Here is a 21438-nt window from a genome sequence, read left to right on the forward strand (position 1 = left end):
AATCAGAAACAGTAGCCCACAGAAATACATTTCACCGGTAGGCTACTACTGGACAATTTCCCAGCAGGAGTAGATTTAGGATAGAACCCCATGACATTGAACACCTGATTTACATTTGTTTATTATTTTGTTACAACGTTGTCTTTTGTATTATTTCTTGGCTAGATTAATGTTGACTAAAGTGAGGTGACGTAAGGTGTAAGTTTGAGAAAGTTCAAGGCAAACTCCAGTGCGACTATGAATAGCTTGTTTCTATGGACAGAATTAGATCACCTTCACGCCACTCGAGATCCTAGACTAGTTCGTCAGATTACTTTAAAAAGCATCTTTATAGTAGCCTACAGTCTGGTGTTACTGTGTGGTTTGGAATCTTCAGCCCACTTGCAAGTGTGCTCCACTACCAGACCGCACTATTTACTGAACAAAAATAGTAACATCACTTGTGCTTTGACTTTAATAGGACAGCAGGCTCTGATTTCTAAGGTCTTTGCGTATAAAATGAATAAAAACACCATTGCAATCCCACTTTCAAAAAAGTTTAAAATATTACCAATTAAAATAATTTAAATACTTACTTTTACCAGTTGGCATGCGAGTAGCAAACTGAGAATAAGTCCAGAGATCGAACGGAACCGATCAGTGCCCATTTTCCACCAACCCAGCAGAGGCTGCAAATGCTGGGGAAAGGAAAATCAAGGTCCTTCGCTCCTGGCCACTGGGGTAGTGTGTTGTATGTATGCACCTTCTTAAATGTTCTTTTCTATAAGAAAAACAAACTGCTCCTGTGCGTCCCACACCCGGCGGGACTTCATCAACAATTAGCGATCCTCTAGTGTTTTGTTCTGAGTGAAAATCAAAGCAAAACGATGTTTAAAATGCGCCTTCTAGTAGCTCCACTTTCTCTTGCGCTCCAAAACTTCGACTTGTTATGCCAGGGCAAGTCACTGAGAAGTCCGACGCTGGGATACACAGACACGAGCGCTCTGCCCCGAGTAAAAGGCGGAATGGAATTCAGGGAGTGCTGAAAGACAGTTAATCCCAAAGCGACGAGACGCCACCTAGACCTCCAAGGGCCGGCCTTGGAGGTTGGATCACGCTCCAATTTGGATCAGAATATAGATATATGCAGTGCTATACTGTAAATCCTACACCGTGACCTTCCTAAATGTTAATTTAACCTACAAATGTAACAAAAATGTAAAGTGTACATTTTAACTGAGAACAAATGATAAATTACCACATATAACTTTATAATTTTCATCAAGTATCAGAACTTGGACAATGGACATGTTTAAGAATAATTGAGATTTTTTTTTGTGCTGTCTTATATGTCTGATTTTGCATAATGCTCATTGTTTATACTGTACACCTGAACAACACATTTTAACCCACCCCCAGGCCCCAATAAATAAATTACCATGACTCCGAGCTTGGAATAAACACGCAAGACCTTTTTATTTTCGGCAGGTATTCCAATTTCCATTTAGCCTACTGACATTTTCTAGATTTCCCTGAGCTTTATTGCCCTCTGTCGGTCATAGAAGGTGCATCGGCACATTTAGGATATAATTGCCTATTGTATTTTTCAAGCATCACTCCAACATCACGGAAAAGCTGGGGCATAATTCTCAGTCCTGTGTTGCTATTCTTCCACATATATACGCTAAACACAATTAAGTTAAACATAATATTGAAATAGTAACTTTTCGTCGAGACCGAGACAAAGTGACAGTGTAGTAGTTACTGTACGCTTGTGTTCATTCATATAATTGGTGCAAAGAGCAAGTCCCTCAGAGAATTCAGAGCAGCTGCTGCCAATTAAGAGCTGAACCCTGAATAGAACTGGAGTGTAAAAGGGGTCTCATTTGCTCTCCAAAAACAAACCAATAAGAGCTGAACAGTATGGGCCATAAGGCATGTGTGCCTCTTCAGAATGTAGCACTTGCAGAGGGATTAATTTACCATTTTGATTCATTTGACTTCTAGAGCGTATCCTGGGGTTAGGATAGTGTAGAATTCCAATAGTAAAGATACGTTTTATTACAAGTAAAGGTCTCATGGCAAGGATTTGTTCCTGTGCTTTCTCGGTTTCTCTTGGGTACAACTTACAAGAATCGATAGTGACTCTTCATGTGGCTAGCTGCTCTTTCAATTTGCCCTCATATGAGAAGTATCCCAGAGACCACAGTGGTGTGATTAAGGGACTCCTCCCTTGATGCTTGTCAGCAAATAAATCCTGGAAAATTTGCGTCCAATATGTTGAGTACAGAGTTCATGCTCTCAACCTATCATTATAGCTCCCAAATCCAATGCACTTCTCTAAAAAGCTGTTTAAAATACTTGTTTATCCTCAACAGCCTGAATCCCCATGACTCAAACACCATATATTGGACTAGAAACACTATATTTCTCTCTGTGTTGACATTCCCTCCTCTAAACACTGGTCTCCAATAATTCTATGTTCACTATAATTGTTGTTACAACACTGGTGAGTATGCAACAATCACAATTAGAATAATGCCAAGTACAAGTATGAAACTTATGCAAAATAATACACTATCATTTTTCCTGGGTAGCTTACATAGCATCATGTGGATATGGAGTTCAATACAACAGCCTTCAGGAGTTGCATTCAAAAGCTATGAGACAACATTGGAACACAAATTTAATAGCACAGGATCAGCCCTCCATAACGTCACCTCTAAGCTTAGCAGCAAGCTATAAAAAACCAAAACATGATTGACTCTGAATGAGGATTCTTCACTTACAGTCTAGTCATTATAGAATTAAGACATGGGACCCTACTGTAGAGCCAACAACATTTAGCTAGCTCTACTGTATGTTATTTAATTAAAATAATTGTAGCACTGTATGTTTTGTCAACTGGAATACACAGCTGTAATGGACAGCTCTGACAAAGCTGTCCATTACAGCTGTGACAAAAGATCAGCCAAAAAATATAAAATGCTTCCGCCCTAGTGGGGTTCAACGCCCTTAGAGTATAACCCCCATAAAGCTATACAGGAAGAGATGAGAAGACAGATGTGAGTCTCGTTTTCCCTATAACATTTGAGATCTTATATCCAGTCAGTGGAAAATATGGCTCTTTTAGGCCAGCTTCTGTCCAATTCACGTTTTCTGTGCGAGTAAGATTTCCAACAATCCTCTCCAGAGACAGTTTGAAAGATCTGTTTAGTGTTTACAAAACAGATCTTTACGTATAGTATATCCATATGACACCATATTGGTGTGGATAGATTTATCCTGCAAACAAGTATAAAAACACACAAAAAAGTATATTAAAAACAAAAACACATGGAGTTCATTTGTACATGATTGTATGACTGTTGCTTGCTGAAAATCAGTTATTTTTGGCAAGTGACAAGGTATACATTGGTCACAGAAGACAATTCATTCACATGTTAATTAAACAGATATTAAATATAGGGCAAGTAATATTTCTTGTTAAAATAAGTGTTAAATAGAGCTATATTCTGATTGCTATATTGTTTGTTCAGTAAAATTATTCTCTCCGTCTCTCCTGCTCTTTAACAAACACGCTATAACAATGATTACTATCGGAATATAGTGCTTTAACCTTTTAACATTTTCTTTGTTTAAATAAGTAGGTCGGGAGAGGCTTATTGTCGGTATCAGCCGGCAAACACGTGGGAGTCTGTCCCCGTTACAATGCGCTAGACTCCTGGGAGATGGAACGCTGGGGTGGAGTGCCACACCTACCATCAGCTCCCAGCTCCCTCTAGCATGACTTGCTGCACGCACTCAAGCCGTGCTACTCATACACCGAGTTGGCGGTGCCCAGGATCGAACCCATGACTTTGTGTTCCAAAGGCAAGAGCTCTACCGACTGAGCTAAAAAAACACACATCACATCACATACCCTACCTTACATTTTCCCTGAAAGTAAACAGTGATCATTGTAAACAGTGATCAGTCACTGTGGCGATTGAAAGTGCAGAAGTTTGCGGAGGAAGTTAAAAGAACCCGGCATTTGCTTGTAGAGGCCCAAGGCAGAGTTTTGTGCGACTTCATTGTTAACCTGAAAACAAGCATAATCACCGATCAGACATGACAACAAAATCACAATGTGGGAATTAGAAATCACTATAACAGTATATGAGATAAATAAAAACAAAAAATATATAGCTGCAAGCAGCAAAATTGGGGGCCCAGCAATAAGCAAAATGCAATATACATGTGCAATAAGCTAATGAGAATTGGAAACAGAGTGCTGAGGGATTGTAGATATTGTAATGCATCTTTGTAGAATGGTAAATACAATAAGGTGACTACATACCACATGCTTGGCCCCCTAACAATAGACCCTGATTTGATGTCACAGAGGTGTACTGTACATATACAAACACCCACCCAACTTAAAGAAACATTAAGTTTGAGAGAGAATAACAAAAAACATCATGGTAAAACTTATATGATATGTTGCATGTTAAATGCAGAGAACCTCACCATCATCAACATTGTGACCAGATCATCAGTAGCAGCATTTTCCTCAAGGATGCGATCCAGCATCTCTACGTACCAGGAGCCTGCCTGAGTATCTCTCCAAGACACATAACCTGTTGACCTCAAACAGTCAGTTCTGTATAAAACCTAGAACCTACTCAGATATTAAAGATTGCAATATCATACTATATACAGTACATGTGCACTATGCATATCGTTGCCGTGTGGAAACCCTGTATGTCCAAAACCGTTCCTCTATTATTTTAAAAATAGTGAAAATAGCCGATCAACAAGCAATTAGCATTTAAAATGCAACAAGCTATTATAGTATTTACTACTTTCGTGCGACACTCTTGTATGGTGAACTTGAAATAGGGCATTAATTTACGAAAAAATATAAAAAGTTAAATATGGAGACACAGGGTTTCTGCCCGACAGCGATGATATACAAAAACAAAAAAGAAATGCACCCAACATACACCCACAAAACCACACAGCTGGCACAAAGGTCTACCCTCACACACACCAGGGGAGGTTGAGTAGGACACCAGAATGTCGCTCGGTGTGGGCAGTGTGGCTCTGGCATCCGTTTCATCAGATGTGCTCAGAGAGTCACTACTGGAGGACATGGGGATAGCATCTGTCTGGTCATCTGCTCTACCGATGGATGGCCTTGCTTCATCGGGGGACACCTCAAAGCCTGTATCCTTTTCACCTAGAGGACATAATGAGACCCAGTCTAAAGCAAGTAAAATAAGTTCTGCCAGGGGTTGCGTGCATCCCTTTAAATAGTAATAAATAATAAAGACTTTTACCAAGAAATGTTTGAGAGTGACAAGTGAAATAATCATTTGCATAATTTTGTCCCGTCCGGCGCACAGTGGCCATTATCCAGTTGCTTCAGTTTCCATTGGGGAAGGTACATTTCTCCCTCTAGTCTAAACAGACACTTGGAGGTAGGGGTCTCGTTACAATGATGCAAACTGCACGCATATATTATCTCAGGAAAATATGATGTCGTGATGTGGAGTAGTGTGACTGACATCTAGTGGTTGAATGTTGTCTAATCCTCAATACCAGTGGTTCCTAAAGTGGGGTCCGGGGACCCCTAGGGGTCCTTGAGAGAGTTCCAGGGGGTCCCCAGCTAAATGATAATTAGGAACCAAATGGACCCTTATGGGTATGTAACTCTTGAGAAACCAATTAACATTGATTTTACAATATAAATTGGGGTCTCAGAGATAGAAATGCCATTAAATGGGTCTGTAGACTATTGAAATTAAACAGGTTGAGAATCACTGCTAGAGCCGTAAAAATCTTCTCTTATGGAGGTCCCTGGCATATCTTTTCAAATGGGGGTCCGCAGGTTAATAAGTGTCAATTTGGGGGTCCTCGACTTGAAAAGGTTTGGGAACCACTGCTCTATACTATAGCACCTTTAAAAGCCTGTATTCAGGCTTTTAAAGGTATAAATACAGGCTTTAAAAGCCTGTATTCAGGCTTTTAAAGGTATAAATACAGGCTAAGCCTGTATTCAACTATTCAGCTGGAACAATTGGGACTTTGCTTGGACACCATCATTTCCATGTGGCAATTTTTACTTGTATTTATACATTTTAGTTTTTGTAAAGTACCGGGAATAAGAGAGCATTTTTGATCCAAGAACCTCCTACTACCAAGGTCTCCACACTAGGTTAAACATCATAGCCGTTAATACATCCTGTGACATTTGTGGGCGGATTTTGTTCAGGGAATATTTAAATATTCAATATTCAAATAAATCAGAGATGAAATGCATTAAAACTTTACGATAATGTAACTTTGACCAAACATAACCTCACATTTAGCGCACAATGATATTTAGCATGTTGGCTTACATATCTAAGGTGTAAGGATTCAAGGAAGCTATTGGTTTCCTCTGAAATGAAATTTGACAAATGACCGTATTCTTTGGAAAATGGTCAGCTGTAATCATGAGTATATCATGAGTCATATAGTCAATGAACAGAACATTCAAGACCATCAGTATGGTTCTTTAATATCTTCCATGTTAGTTACCTCCTCCACACGCCTGGATAAAGAAAAGTTTGGGTTTGCCCTGTAAGGACGGACAGTGCTGGCCATTGAGGTAGTTTGTGATGAGCTGAACGGGAACAGCAGGTCCATCCACACCATGCACGGCCCCAGGGAAGCGGTTGTGTTGTACCTACAAACATACATAATAATAATGGATTGCATTTTTACAGCACTTCTCTATGCACTACGTGCCTACTCAAAGCGCCTCCAATGGTCCATTGATTCATACATATGTACCGTATTTTAATTTAAATACAATTTTATTAAAGTGCCAAATCACAACCAGTTGATGACCATCTTTCATTACAGTCATTCCATTTGGAGCATACCCCTTTGCTAATGGTTGCAAATTGAAAAAGATGCTAGACTGATCAGCAAATTTGTAGGTGTAAAATAAATAAATAATACTTATTATATATATATATGCTCTGTGGTGCAATCACTGGCACAGACTTTTAAAAGTCTATTACCTCTGTCTTTTTACAAACAAGGGAAATTTGATTTTAAGTCATACTAATTCAATACCACACACACACCTCCATCATTACATCTCAGGTTATGGCAGGAGGGTGAAAAGAAAAGTATGTATGCATTATATGCAACAAAAAATACAGAACGTCTTACCTCTGTCCCATGGGACAGCATGACAACCACACAACAGTCAAATTGTGAATGGTCTTTCTTGGATAAAGCAGACAGCTCATGTCTTATTTGCTGAAATGTGGAGCAAAATGGTAATTATTTTTTAACAAATATTGGGTCAGACCATTATACAGTATATGCAAAAGGGAAGAGACCAAGGCACTAGTCTTAATGCATAGCAAGAATTAAAGATTAATAAATACCTGCATTAGCCAGGCTATTTAATTATTTCCACAACAGTGCCTTGGTCTCTACGCATATTTTGCTGATCTATTTTGCCACCCATTTGTAACGAATACCGGAGAACTCGCCAGTTTACCAAGTCGCCGCGGCAAAACATCTTCATCAATGTCTTCATCGTTATGCTAACATGCCGTCTTCATCAGTGTAGTGTAGTATGTCAAACTCACAGATGTTATAGTTCATTTCCAAAGTGATCAAATTATTTTGTGCAATTAAATGGTCAGCAAGATGATGATAAAAAGGTGAGTATGTGAATACCATTTTCAGGATATGTTTACTAATTAATTACATTGTTTAGGTACTTTGGTGTTTAAACTTTTAGCATTCCTACTTTCTCTAGTGTTAACTCTAAAAAACTATCCTCTCTCTCTCTCTCAATTCAATGCAATTTAAATGAAGGTGAAGTAAAACTAAAATGCACTAAATCACGGCGAGTTGGTAAACTGGCGAGTTCTCCGGATACCTTTGTAACAGAGCAGATTTTTACTCCAGCTAAACAGTTGTGCTCCTTTCTCTATATGTATTCGTTAGCAGAAAATATTATCCTCACTTTATACTTCAGGTTCGTCTTAACTTCAACAATAAAGTTGAGGGCCTTGAACCTTCTCTCCAGCTTGGCAGCATCTATGTTGGACCCTGTGCGATTGCGGAGCTCACACTGGGGTGCAAACTCCACATTGTTTATGATGAGACAGTGTCCACATGGGCTGGCATCCATTTTATAGGTCTGAAATGAGCATAGAGATTAAGGGAAGGGGAAGTTTTAGAACAAGTTGTGTACTGTAAATATGTGATGTGAGATTAAATAAATGACAACTTTATACATGTGTGCCACAATAAGGAACTTGCATCTTGCTGTTACATTATAATCTATGCGTCTTCCTCTTGGTCGTGTAGAAAAGTCGTGTTTACCTGAATACTGTCACGTCTTGTTCTCGGTGGTGGCCTTGGTCTTGTATACTCCCTCTCAGGTGCTGTGATAAATATATTATTTTAATTATTAAATATTCAAAAATCAAAACCCATTCTTATCCAAAACCTTTATTAAATCATTGTATCATCTTACATGGAGTGGGAGTAGTGGTGGGCCTCTGTATTGGCTGGACAGAGACAGTGTCTTTTACACACTTGTCATTAACATCCATTGGACAGGCTGGTAATGAAACAAGAATTTAGTTCATCATCAAATTCCTTATTTGTGTATTAAAAATACTTTTTTGTCTCTCTAAATTAATGTTCTTCAGTTTTCCCTGGGAGAAGAAATTGTGATCTCACTTGGATACATGAACATTATTATTAGTAGTATAAAGTAAAAATCGGTTGTATTCGTAATTTATATAGCATGGTACCACAAACCACACACTCACAAACTGGAAGGGCCATAGGACGGACAGCATGGATGGGTGGTGGAGGTAGAGGCTGGATTGGTGCCTGTCCGTTCAGTAGGAGCTCTGCCAAATTCTGCTGACCAGTCTCCTGAAGACACTCCAGGAATAATGGAAAAGCCTGACTCCCACGGGTCTCCAAATCCAGGGCCAACTGTCTGGCCTGGTCCCGTCTGGTCCCCGAGCTCTGAGAGGGGATAGAATGACAAGCTTATAGTAACTTTAGGGTGAGTTCACGTGCACGCATCTTCCTGGGTGACAGCAGACTGCTGGGCGAGTGCTGGCGCTTTGGCATGGGGGGGGGGGGGGGCTGGGGTCAGATAAACATATGGAATGAATTCTGTACTGGTCATATATGGAGCATGTCTTGAGTGTACAGGGTTTGATGAGGTCAGATCAACATATGGAATGTCAGAACAGGCCAGCTCCATATATGGAGATCTAAGGGTGGCAGTGGGGGCAGTGTCGAGTGTACCGGGTTTGATGAGGGCCCAGGTTGAGAACTCTAGTTTTCGCCGGCTGCCAGGCTCAGCTGCACTAATAACTTTGGGGCAGGCCTGTCTAAAGTTTAAATGGTCAGCCATCAGTCAAAAGGGAGACATCGAAGTGAAAGGATGGATGGGGAAGGATCAACATATGGAAAGTCAGCTCCATATGGAGATCTAAGGGTTTGAGGTCAGATCATGGGTCAGATGTTGCTGGCCAATATTGATGACATCAGGGATCCCCATACATCAGTGATCTCCATCCCTGATGATGTCACGTGATGACCATATATGGTCATGCCTGGGGTGACCAAACCAGAGTAATCTAGTAAGAGAGTGGCGACACGCTTTGATCTCGCCGCAAAGCGGGGTGATAGAATGAGCACTTCCGCATTCCATTGTTACAATGAGAGTCAACGCTAGTGTCTCCACTCTCTTACTAGATGGAGTCTGGACCAACCAACCAAACAACTGACTGACTGACTGAAAATGCACGATTTCATAGTAAATGCGACCTGTGGTCGCAACACCACCTACAGAAACAATACATTGTCTATCTAAACACAAATATAGTATGGGTGGCTCCACTGGTCTGGAGAGACAAAAATGCTCTGGAGAGACAAAAAAAATCACACCCGTGTGAAGTGAGTGGTGCAACTCCGTGTGGGGTCCCCGGACGTTCCAGACACACAGGACCACAGCCAGAGTGCCGGCCCGGTTCCGGCGAGCCGCCCCACGTCCGAAACGGTAGAGAAATGAGTTACCATGTGGGGGTCCCCAGGGAGTCTCCGGGGGGGTCCCCGGAATATCCAGACCCCCAGAAAAGCTCCCAGGGGGCCAGGCCGATTCCGGCGAGCCGCCCCACGTCCGAAACGGTTGAGAAATGACAGTGTTACTGTGTGGGGGTCCCTACTGTACCTGGCCTCTACTGTACTGTACTGGCACACCCGAAATCATCACATATACAGTTAATATGTGTGTTTGTGTGTGTGTTAGGTTGCACACAGGTGGTGAAAAACAACCATGCTATTTTCGTGCTCATACCCACCCACCCACCCAGCCACCCACACACATAGCTCCGTAAGGGAGTGGTTGACTGGACTGCCATACCTTTATCTCATCGATCATGTCTTGGGTGAAAACTCCTTTTTCAAGAAGTCGGTCATAGAGATCTGATGGCTTTAAATCTCTCACAAGATTGGTCCTATTACGCTGGAGAATCTTCTTATGCATTTCTTCCATTTTAAAAAACAAAGATGAAGATTTGAAAGAAAAAACAACCCTGTGAAAACAAAGAAACGGGTAGGTTGTACGTTGATCATGAGTCATTGCTTGACAACTGAAACGTAGTCTTGGATCAAGAAGACTATCAGATGCAATTTATCGAGATTTACTCGATAAAATACATATATGATCGTCCAAGACTAAACTGGAACAACTGCGTTTATGATTGATTGAATACATTATTTCAAGTTTTGTAAATATATAGCTCCGTTTGGAATGGTGCTAAAAGGTTGTAAGACCTTAATATTGTTTACATTGTAGTCCTGTCATATACATACAATACAATAATATACAAGATAAGACATGACCTCCGCTAGCTCTGGTCCAGCTCCAGAGATAGACCGCCGCATACCTTATGGAAATGTCCTTTTTTAAATCAAGCAACTTACTTGTAGAGACTTGCATCAAAGTGTCTTCGTCAACTCAAGCCACATATATTTTCGCTCGGTTGCGGTTGCATTCTACATTTCCTTGTTTACATCACTGATGGCTTTGATTGGTTGAATTTAGACTACAATGACAGTTTCCTGGTTGGGCACGCGCCCCTGTGCGTGATGTTAGTATCCCGCCTACGTATGCGGCTACGCCGGCTTTTATCCTCGCTTTGTGCACTATGCAGAAACGATACTGGTACGGAAAAGTCTGCACGGTGAAGATATATCCAACATACCCTTGAAAGTTGAAACATAAGTTCACTGTTCATATGAAATACTCAAACTCCCAACATTCCTTTCGCCTTCTCCCAACCGACCGCCTCCCCTCTCCAGTCTAGTCCTCTCTCCTCCTCCCCGTCACAGCATCAGGTCCGGACTTGCGAGAAGATGCTGTTGTTACACACACCCGTTGCAACCTGCGCTCTTTTCCGTGTTGACAGGCATCATTCGGAGCAGCCATGACGTTAAACATGTGGCATAGTATCGGTTGAACCTATTTGTTTGAGGTGATTGATTATACATGCATAATTATTATGGCCTTGAATTTGATAAAGCTAGCTATTGCTAACTTGTGTGGGGAAAAAAATGCATGGGTCCCCCCCAAGCTAGCAGATTATGAATCTAACAATTAAGCTTGTTGCAGTCTGGATAATGCTAATAATGATGGATTTTATTTGTTGCTCGACATTGTTTTCTTTGGCTAATTTGCTGGTTTGGGTGTCTGATTTTGCTTTTATTTGATACAGGTTAAGATTGTCACATTCACATTTGTACTGGCAATCATTAATGCCAACATGTATTTGTATCATAATGTACAGTGCAGAGTATCCTTGGATCAAGACTACCATAGGTGTATTTTATCGAATTTGACATTTGAATACGATAGCTATGATTATGTAAAAGTCGGACTCGATAAAATACATCTACTGTATGATAGTCTTGATCCAAGGCTAAGTACAGAGGTTGTTTTAGACTTGCAAGCATACTCAAAGAAAACATAATGGGGGTTAATTGTAAAAATGTCTAGAAAAAATGGACACTAACCTTGCATCTTATACTTATTAGGTGACGAATGACTTGATTTAGGATGTCTTTGCCATTGGCTTTTGCGGTGGTCCTCTTGGTACTCCTGGCAGGATGTGGCGCAAATGAGGCAGACCCCTACAAAATCCTAGGAGTAACCAGAAGTGCAAGCCAAGCTGAGATCAAGAAAGTCTACAAGCGACTTGCTAAAGAATGGTACTGATTCCTTTTTACAGTAATCATATGGCTCTTTTCCACTATGGAGGATAAACCATACCTTCCATAACCTTAAACTTAAAAACCTGTTAAGTTCTGGGATTTTGTTTACTTTTCCATTATAACGAGAACCACCCCTGAAGTGGGAGGTACATTATTAAAAAGATATAGATAATTAAAAAAAAAAAATCATAAGTTCTGAGTTATGGGTTCCCAGAACCGGCATGTTTCACAGTTCATGTAGTCGAAAAGAGCCTATATTCTTACACTTATGCCAGTAATGAAATTAGCCATTAGTTAATAACTAAATCTACAGTATGTTAATGGATACTGTCCTATTGCGCCCCCCCCCCATCCCCAACCCTCAAAGGCATCCAGACAAAAACAAAAACCCAGATGCAGAAGACATGTTCATCAAGATCACCAAATCTTATGAGGTTAGACTTTTCAGTTTTTCTTTTTTGCTTTGGAACAGACTGACCCAATGGTCTTCATTGGCACCTGGCTTGTATGTGAACCAGGTTCTAAGGTCCATATACTCACATGTTCTTCCCAAATATCTAGATCTTATCCAACGAAGAGAAACGTGCCAACTTCGACCGATATGGACAGACTGACGACACCCAGCCATATGGTCACCACAGCCATCGCCATGACAACTTTTACTTTGACGAGTCCTTCTTTAACTTTCCCTACAACAAGAACAGCAGGGACTTTGCTGACAGCAAATACACACTACACTTTAACCAGTATGTCAATGATGTGGTGCCTGACAGCTTCAAGAGACCATATCTGATCAAGATCACCTCGGACTGGTGTTTCAGTTGCATTCACATCGAGCCTGTCTGGAAGGAGGTGGTGCAGGAGATGGAGACACTAGGTAAAGACTTTTCTGGCCTTAATGCACTGCTAGTACTGCAGACATTCTCTCCTTCTCCTGAAAAAAAATCATTAACATGGTGAATCACATCTTGATGACATCATCAAGATGTGATTCACCATGTTAATGATTTTTTTCAGACCTCCAGTTCTAGGAAACACAGAATTGGGGGACTTTTTATTATTTCCACACAACACCTCTAAGGTATATTAATGACATAGTAAAATGTTGAAAATGAGTGGAATGCCCCCCTTTAATAGTGTGTGTGTGTGTGTGTGTGTGTGTGTGTGTGTGTGTGTGTGTGTGTGTGTGTGTGTGTGTGTGTGTGTGTGTGTGTGTGTGTGTGTGTGTGTGTGTGTGTGTGTGTGTGTGTGTGTGTGTGTGTGTGTGTGTGTCTGATTTTCACAGGAGTGGGGATAGGCGTGGTGGACGTGGGCTATGAAAGACGGCTAGCCAATCACCTTGGTGCTCACCGCACACCATCAATACTTGGGGTTATTAATGGCAAAGTGACATTTTTCCATTATGCTTTGGCTAAGGAGCACCTGAAGCAGTTTGTTGAAGACCTCCTTCCCCAGAGACTGGTTGAGAAGGTACTGACAAACAACAAAGTATTAGTGTTTGTTCATTATGATACACTAGTACTTTAACAATAATAAAGTGATTTCTTCCTACAGAGAGGAACACAACATAATTGAACATTGAAGGGAAAGGTTTTTCCACTAATTATCTTTCTTCATCAACAAATGCATTGTCATGTATGTAATATCTGTAAACTGTGTTTCAGGTCACAGACAGGAATGATCTCCAGTTCTTGAAAAGCTGGCATGAGCTCAACAAGCCTCACGTACTTCTGTTCGACCAAGTGCCTGTAGTTCCTCTGCTGTACAAAGTAGGTTGCTTGCTCCCAGAAGGGTTTCCCTGATATGTATTTCATGGCATTTTCACGGAGAAAAGTGTTTGTTGTGAACACATTTTGTCCTTCTCCATAGCTGACAGCATTTGCTTATAAAGACTACCTGCAGTTTGGCTATGTGGACCAGGGTCTTTCGGAAACGGTTAATCTGCTGAAACAGTTCAACATCAACACATATGCACCCACCATGCTGGTCTTCAAGGAGAACACAGACAAGCCAGCTGACATTATACAGGTTAGACAACTACAGGACTGAGTCATTTACACCTGTTTGATTTAATAATTAAATTAGATACTGTAACAATATCGTATTGATGTGTGATTCTGTCAGTTGAAGTTCTTTTCACATCTGTAATACTTGAGTTTGATCTATTTTTGACATGTCGTTCTCCACAGGCCAAGGGAATGAAAAAGCAAATTATTGATGAGTTCATATCAAACAACAAATTTCTTCTTGTTCCACGGCTTGTGAATCAGAAGCTCTTTGATGAGATCTGCCCTGTCAAACAGTTCCATCGACGCAGGAAGTATGCTTTCTTTTTTATAGTTTCTGTGTGTGTGCCACTGTGCCTACATGCATGCATTATTATTATAACCTTTATCTAACCAGTAAAAACACTGAGACCTAGGTCTCTTTTGCAAGAATGTAGAGGCCAAGAGGGGGGTAGGTAACACAGATTCATACAAAAGACAGACATAAAAGGACAACAGCCATAAATGACTGACCGACTACCGATATTTACTCCTAGGATAAACAGAATGTAGTGGTAACTGTATTGAACGCCGCTGTCAGATTGATAAAGCAATACAAAACGTTTTTTGTCTAGGGCAGCCCTGACATCATTTAGACAGGCCGCCGCGGTAAGGATGTAAAATCTTATAAGAATCCAGGAAACATTTGATTTACAGTTTTGTACCATTTCACATTTTCTATTTTAGGCTTACTATTTGTTTCCTATATTGAGTGTTTACTTATCCAATCCAATAGATACTGTGTCCTGTTAATGACGGGTGAAGAGGAGACATTTTCTTCTGGGAATGAGGCCTTCCTCTCATTTGCCTCCACCAACACCAATGAGGTGGTGAGATTTGCCTATGTCTACCAGAGGCTCCAGCAGCCACTGTGTGATGTCCTGATGCAGAAGAACACAGATGGCACGCCATCACCACCACCACCACCACCACCACCACCACAGGTACATGCTGATCCACCACGGCTACATACTGGATGTGTTGCCAGGGCTTCTTTGCCATGTAGAATTTATCTTCTTGACGTGATGTCTTTGCCGTTTCAATGCATAAGCTATATTAGTAATATTATGTATAATACTATACATTAACTTCTTCCTTGGAACTTGAACTTTTGTTTAAGTCTTTTGTTCATAATAATAATAATAATAATAATAGATGCCTTTAGTTGTTGTAGGGATATTTTTGTCAAGTACATAATTTGCGCATACCTGAAATTCATACTCTGTATTTACCCTTCCTAACTATTCGGAGCAGTGGGCGACTATTTTTAACATCACCCTGGGAGCAGTTTGGGGGTTAAGTGTTCTGCTCAGGGACACTTTGACATGGTTTTACAGTGCAGCTATTTTAGTTGCCTATGCACTCAATAAAAAATGTATGAAATGATACCTATAGAAAATTGAATAAATTAATACATTTTGGACCTGGGATTAGAGCAGGGGTGGATATTATTTAATTATATATTATTAGTTTTTATTTCAAATGTTATTTTTGATTACATTGTATTCTAGGACGACGTGCTCCTTTTAAAAGAAATGTGACTCCAGAGTCCTTCCGTGTGCTCTATTTGTATGGTTTCTGACTGCAATGTGGTGTGGATTTGTATCTGCGTGTAGGTTGTAATTCTAGAAAGGCGGAACGCTGCAGGGAAGGTACTGTACAAACCGGTGACGGCATGGAACGGCAGTGATGAGGACTGGCAGCGACTTGTGGAAGAGCTGCAGCGACTCCAAAAGGACCCTTCCATCCTCAACTATGATGCTATGCTACCGGAGCTCAACAACGAGTTTGCCTCCGTAAATTATTTGTAATAATAAGGAATACTGAGCATAGTCTGAAAGGCTTCATTTAATCCTTCACAGTTCCAGAGTTAATTTTACATTTAACCATCAACCAATTCTAATCGGACAAAATATTTCATATTATATTACAGATGTTTGTAATCCGGTGGATCTATGCATCTTATGACTACCTTACTGAAGTCATCGATGACATTCTGCATAATAACTGGTAAGTGTTGGCTAAGTATTAATTTAATTCAGTTATGCCGGTGAAGTGTATCAACACAGTAAAATCATTAGGCTCAGTTAATTCATATTACAAATATTGCGATGTATATGATTTCTTATAGAATATCGTGAGAAAAAACCCAGCAACTTCATTAGATTGTGATCTACCATAATACCGCTGTATAGACTGAGATGTGAGTACTGAATCTTGTACTAAGACATGTTTGATGATGTTTTTTGCAGGCGTGAGATGATGCCTCTTCTGTCTCTCATCTTCTCTGCCTTGTTCATCTTGTTTGGAACTGTAGTCATCCAGGCTTTCAGGTAGGATTTACTCACCTCAAACTATCTCGATACAAGATGGAGACGAGAAAGTAAAAATCAAGACATTCTATTAATATGTTAGATTCCAATGCACAACGTAAGAAAAAAACTTGAAATTTAGGTTGGCCTTTCTTTCTGATTTCAGTGACTCAAGTGAAGATAAGCCGACAAAACCCAAACCAAAAGATGTAACAAACACAGAAAATGGGTCACAGGGTGCCAGTAGCACTTCAAGGCAAGTCAACATCTATATTACAGTATAGTATATATTATGCTCAAGTATAACACAACCATTGTTTATGTGGTTAAACATCTAACAGGATTGAACACTCTAAAGCCCTAACCACACCAAAGGGTCAAGACGGTTTTAGCATTGTCCCTGGGGTGTGATATGTCTTGTTGCACGTTGACCCACGTTGACCCTAGTGATTCAACGCATGGAATTCAATGGCCCAAACCACCCCAAAGGGTCAAGACGGTTTTAGCGTTAACTCCTTGCAACCGTTTGGACCCAAGGAGTTGCATGGTGACCCTTTGGTGTGGTTAGGGCTTTACAGTACATGCCTAATATAAACCAATGTTTTCAATTCCCTATGTTCTATGTATCTCAGTCGGCCGCCTAAGAAGAATTTTGTGGAAGTGACAGAGTTGACAGATATTACATACACCAGCAACCTGGTGAAGCTGAGGCCTGGGCACATGAACGTAGTGCTTGTCCTAACAGATGCCTCCAAGAATATTCTTCTCAGCAAATTTGCCAAAGAGGTCTACTCCTTCACAGGGTGAGCTGATCATCTTAAGCAAATGCAAATATTGTAAACATTAGGAAAATGTGCCCTTGGGTGTTTGGCCCCTTGCTACCTAATATTAATTTATCATGTATATTGCATGCATGTAGGGCAGGCCGCATTTTATTTCTGAAAAGCAGATGTTACTTGAGGATTTGTTACAGACAGCAACTAAAGTAGCTATTTCCTCTTCATCTCCACAATAAAAAGCTTCACGCTGATGTCCCTGGAGAAGGGCCAGCAGTGTAGCACTGACCATGACGCAGGTAGATGCCAACTCATTAATTCTCTTGGCCCTGACCTGTGTTGATGGTGATTGAGAAGCCATGCAGCATGTCAGAATCTTAACTCTGAGTGTAAAGCTTCCAGGCTGACAGCTCAGTCCTGATGACGTGCTGTCTGCTGTGCTGTTTTAACTATCCTCTGTAGAGCCTTGGCCTGCAGTCGTGAGTAGAGCATCTTCCATACCAAGCAGTTAGCCATTGCCATGCCATAGTAGTAGATGAGATAAGGAAGACAGTTACACACAGCTGTTCAAAGCTTGTCAGGCTATCATGTTCATTGATATTGGTTCAGTTGTACATTTCACATTCTGCTTCCGTAGGAGCGCAACGCTGCACTTCTCCTTTCTGAATGTTGACAAGCACAGCGAGTGGATGGACACACTGCTGGAATACGCCCAGGATGCCATGCAGATCGATACGGATGAGGACGAGGGAGGAACCCACAAGGTGGACTACACCGGCTATGTTCTGGCACTCAATGGACACAAAAAGTACCTTTGTCTCTTTAAGCCCGTCTACACCGGGGAAGACCTGGACAGCAAGTCGTCCGAGGATGAAGGGGCCACCACTGGTGGGAGGCCGACACGAAAGACGAGCCGACCTCGCGCCACGGCCACCCTGCAGATCCACCACAAGCTGGACCGCCTGGGGCTGTGGATGGAGAGGCTGTTGGAAGGTACTATGGCTCGCTACTACATCCCCGCCTGGCCAGGACTGGACAAGATCACATCTAGTAAATAGAGACTATTAAACCTAATTTATACGATGCTGTCACAAACACACTGAATACAACCGATGTACAAGCTCACACTGTAGTGAGCTTGTAAAACGGTATGTGACATCGGCGTACGGTGAAGCATAAATGAGGCGTTAAGCTGGCTATTTTCCAGCTGTTGCATTGAAACGATTTGCCTCAAGTTCTGCTGAAGTTAGGCTAGGTTGCCTTTTTTGCACTTGAGTTAGGCCCTACTTGTTAGACTTTAGTCCTTAAAGGGATAGTTCAGATTTTTTTTTAACTTAAGCTGTATGAAATACTTGCCATTAATATAGTGGTTGCAACTGTATTAATTGATTGCCCGAGTCCCGTGGTGGGAGTTCTGCTCTGGTTTTGGTGAAATATTAAGTAGTTCCGGTCATTTTGTGGGGGGCACAGGGGGCCACGCATTAAAAGTAAATTAATCCACAAAACTAACGTAATTTGTATTGTTGACCTATTTCTAATATATTAGTGCAACTTTCGTTCATTTTTTACCCCTCTATCACACGGAACTACGCCCAAAAATAGTTCCATGTGATAGAGGGGTCAAAGTTGAACGAAAGTTGTGCTAATATTTTAGAAATAGGTCAACAATACAAATGACGTTAGTTTCGTGAGTTAATTTACTTTTACTGCGTGGCCCCAGTGCCCCCCACAAAATGACCGGAACTACTTAATATTTCACCAAAACCAGAGCAGAACTCCCACCACGGGACTCGTGCAATCAATTAATACAGTTGCAACCATTATATTAATGGTAAGTATTTCATACAACTTAAATTTAAAAAAATCTGAACTATCCCTTTAAGCTAAGTCTACCTTACATGTAGGGCTGCACAAAATAGTTTAGGTTCAAGGTTCTTTATTGTTACGTCTTGTGTACAGGTACATAAGAGTGAAAGGTATTTTTATTTGGCTCTGCAGACATTGTAGCAGCAAAGTAACAACGATAAACAACAATATGCTACGAGAAAAATAAAACAAGCATCTATACAACATAATACATATTGGTTCTGCATAGTTGCAGATAATGTTTAGGCTACACTGATCTCTTATTTATGTGGGATTTAGGTGTAATACAAATACTAAATTAATCAGATTAAACACTTTACAAATTGAGGATTTTTATTCTGTGATGAAGCTTGAAGAAGCTTTGAATGTCAAAATGACATTCAGTACAGCCCTAGTTCCATGGTTGATGTCATGCAACTGCCGAGGGCCAGTTTCTATCCTAGTTTCACTCACAGCATGCTGTTCATTTTCACTTGTTTTATAATTTCGGGCAAATGCTGCTGCTACAGCCTTTACACTAGCCAACGAATTCACTGTGGCCCCCAATAGTGTTTTGCCTTCATAACCATCAGTTCTATTCACTCAAAACCGATGTAATCAATCACCTTAGACAGGATGTTTTACTTAGTCTTGATTGATGAATACTGTGAATAGAGATGCATGTCTCTAGAACTAGCTTTCTTTGCCTTTTTATAACATTTTCTTTTTTTAATTGAGATGTTATTTCTTGAATGCTAATGTTAAAATGCCTGTGCAATAGGCTCCTGCTGTAATGACAATGCCTTCCCTTTACCCTTTGTTGTGAGGGTTTTGTGTTCTTCCTTGCTCATGTGTGATTCCAAAAGGAGGAATGTGTTTGTGAGATGTCAGGCTTGTGCTTTAAAATATACAAATGATATATTACAAACAGGAGTTATAAAGCAAACTGTTCAAAAACCCCACTGAGCTGATGGTGTCATGTAGCAAACAAGGAATCCATGTGGGCAAATTCTATTCAAGTTCCTGGTTATGAATACGTTTCATATGGCTACTGATTATATAAAACAACTGTTTTGGTATTGAATGACAAGTAAAACGTAGTGTGTGTGGTTCATTAATGTATTTTCTCTTTTGTAAACATGAATTTATCATAAAGATGTAGTCATTTTGTTCTTAAGACTTGATTTTACTAACTAACTACAAAGGACAAATATGCCTGTTTATTTGTGTATTTTACTGTATCTCCAATAGTCCATATATCCTCTCACTTATAATATACATTTTACATTTTTAAATGTTTAAACCAAATTTGTCCTCTGCTCACACACCTTATTCAACCAAAACAAATCTGTTATGTTGATAGGTCCACTGGGGAGGGACCACAGTGGAAATTACTTTACTGTGTTTTTTTATCCAAGATTGCCATTTAACCTTCTTTGTATGACTGTAGCAAGCAATAAAATAAAACAAATCATTTCCATAAAAAGTAGTGAAAATAGCCGCATGATGCATTGTGAGCATGTAGATCTGCTATTTTCACTATGGGTCCTGGGCGAATGTCTAATTTCTAGACAGTAGAATGGTTAGAGAGACTTGATGGTCATGAGGGTTAGCGTCTTGATTAAGGTGCTAAAGTTCAACCAATATCGGCTCTATTGATGTCATTCATGTATGTACTCTGACTTAGATACAGTAAATTATTATTTGTTAATGTATTCATGGACTGAAGAGTAATTTCTGTTAAACTGCAGAAATTAACTAGAAAAAGTGCCCTTCTGGGCACAGGTCTCCACCAGGAGAATAGGAGTGTGTGTGATGTTTGGCAAAATGTTTAGGAGTAATATAAACTGTAAAGTGACATTTCTTCCTCAGAGTGCAAAACATACTCTCTCCCCATGCCTTCGGCCTGGTGGAGACAATAACATTCTCAACGTCGTTAAGCAAACAGCATGTCTATCAGATTAACATTATTTATTGTGAACAACTAACCAATATCTGCATATTACTAGTAGAATTCTATTCAGACATGACCACACGTTCCAGGTGTGCCCAGTGGTGGAATGTAGCTAAGTGCATTTACTTAAGTGGGCTACTGTACTGAAGTACAATTTTGAGGTACTTTTAATTAACCCTAAGTATTTTCAATTGTTTGTACTTTAGTTACTACTTACTTTGTGGATTTTG

At 40.4% G+C, this 21438-nt stretch overlaps 3 protein-coding genes across 16 annotated transcripts in view; 1 reads left to right on the forward strand and 2 right to left on the reverse strand.

Annotated features, from left to right (window-relative positions):
• hspg2 (heparan sulfate proteoglycan 2) overlaps window positions 1-978 on the reverse strand; it is a 106528-nt gene extending 105550 nt beyond the window's left edge. For all 13 annotated transcript variants that reach the window (XM_079490073.1, XM_079490079.1, XM_079490072.1 and 10 more), the window contains exon 1: window positions 576-978. In XM_079490073.1, the coding sequence (XP_079346199.1) occupies window positions 576-647 (72 nt within the window). In that variant the 5' untranslated portion in view covers window positions 648-978. The remainder of the gene's footprint in view (window positions 1-575) is intronic.
• Window positions 979-3468: 2490 nt separating this feature from the next.
• On the reverse strand, window positions 3469-11366 carry casp9 (caspase 9, apoptosis-related cysteine peptidase). Of its 2 annotated transcripts, none has more exons than XM_079519529.1 (11): window positions 10990-11366; window positions 10427-10598; window positions 8808-9018; window positions 8513-8599; window positions 8359-8420; window positions 7997-8173; window positions 7186-7275; window positions 6544-6691; window positions 5012-5200; window positions 4489-4598; window positions 3469-4060 (listed from the first exon to the last, which is right to left on the reverse strand). In XM_079519529.1, the coding sequence occupies exons 2-11, from the start codon at window positions 10556-10558 to the stop codon at window positions 3956-3958; spliced, it is 1311 nt and encodes a 436-aa protein (XP_079375655.1). In that variant the 5' UTR covers window positions 10559-10598; window positions 10990-11366; the 3' UTR covers window positions 3469-3955. The 2 variants fall into 2 exon arrangements, with proteins under 2 accessions (XP_079375655.1, XP_079375656.1); XM_079519530.1 differs by having other exon boundaries at window positions 8814-9018; window positions 10990-11364.
• Window positions 11367-11378: 12 nt separating this feature from the next.
• On the forward strand, window positions 11379-20872 carry dnajc16 (DnaJ (Hsp40) homolog, subfamily C, member 16). Its single transcript, XM_079519550.1, has 15 exons — window positions 11379-11540; window positions 12100-12273; window positions 12644-12710; window positions 12838-13153; window positions 13562-13746; window positions 13941-14045; window positions 14146-14304; window positions 14466-14596; window positions 15058-15265; window positions 15938-16117; window positions 16255-16331; window positions 16574-16654; window positions 16800-16889; window positions 17266-17436; window positions 18047-20872. The coding sequence occupies exons 2-15, from the start codon at window positions 12122-12124 to the stop codon at window positions 18465-18467; spliced, it is 2343 nt and encodes a 780-aa protein (XP_079375676.1). The 5' UTR covers window positions 11379-11540; window positions 12100-12121; the 3' UTR covers window positions 18468-20872.
• Window positions 20873-21438: the final 566 nt, after the last annotated feature.

Source organism: Electrona antarctica, assembly GCF_951216825.1.
Source record: "Electrona antarctica genome assembly, chromosome: 2".
NCBI lineage: Eukaryota > Metazoa > Chordata > Actinopteri > Myctophiformes > Myctophidae > Electrona > Electrona antarctica.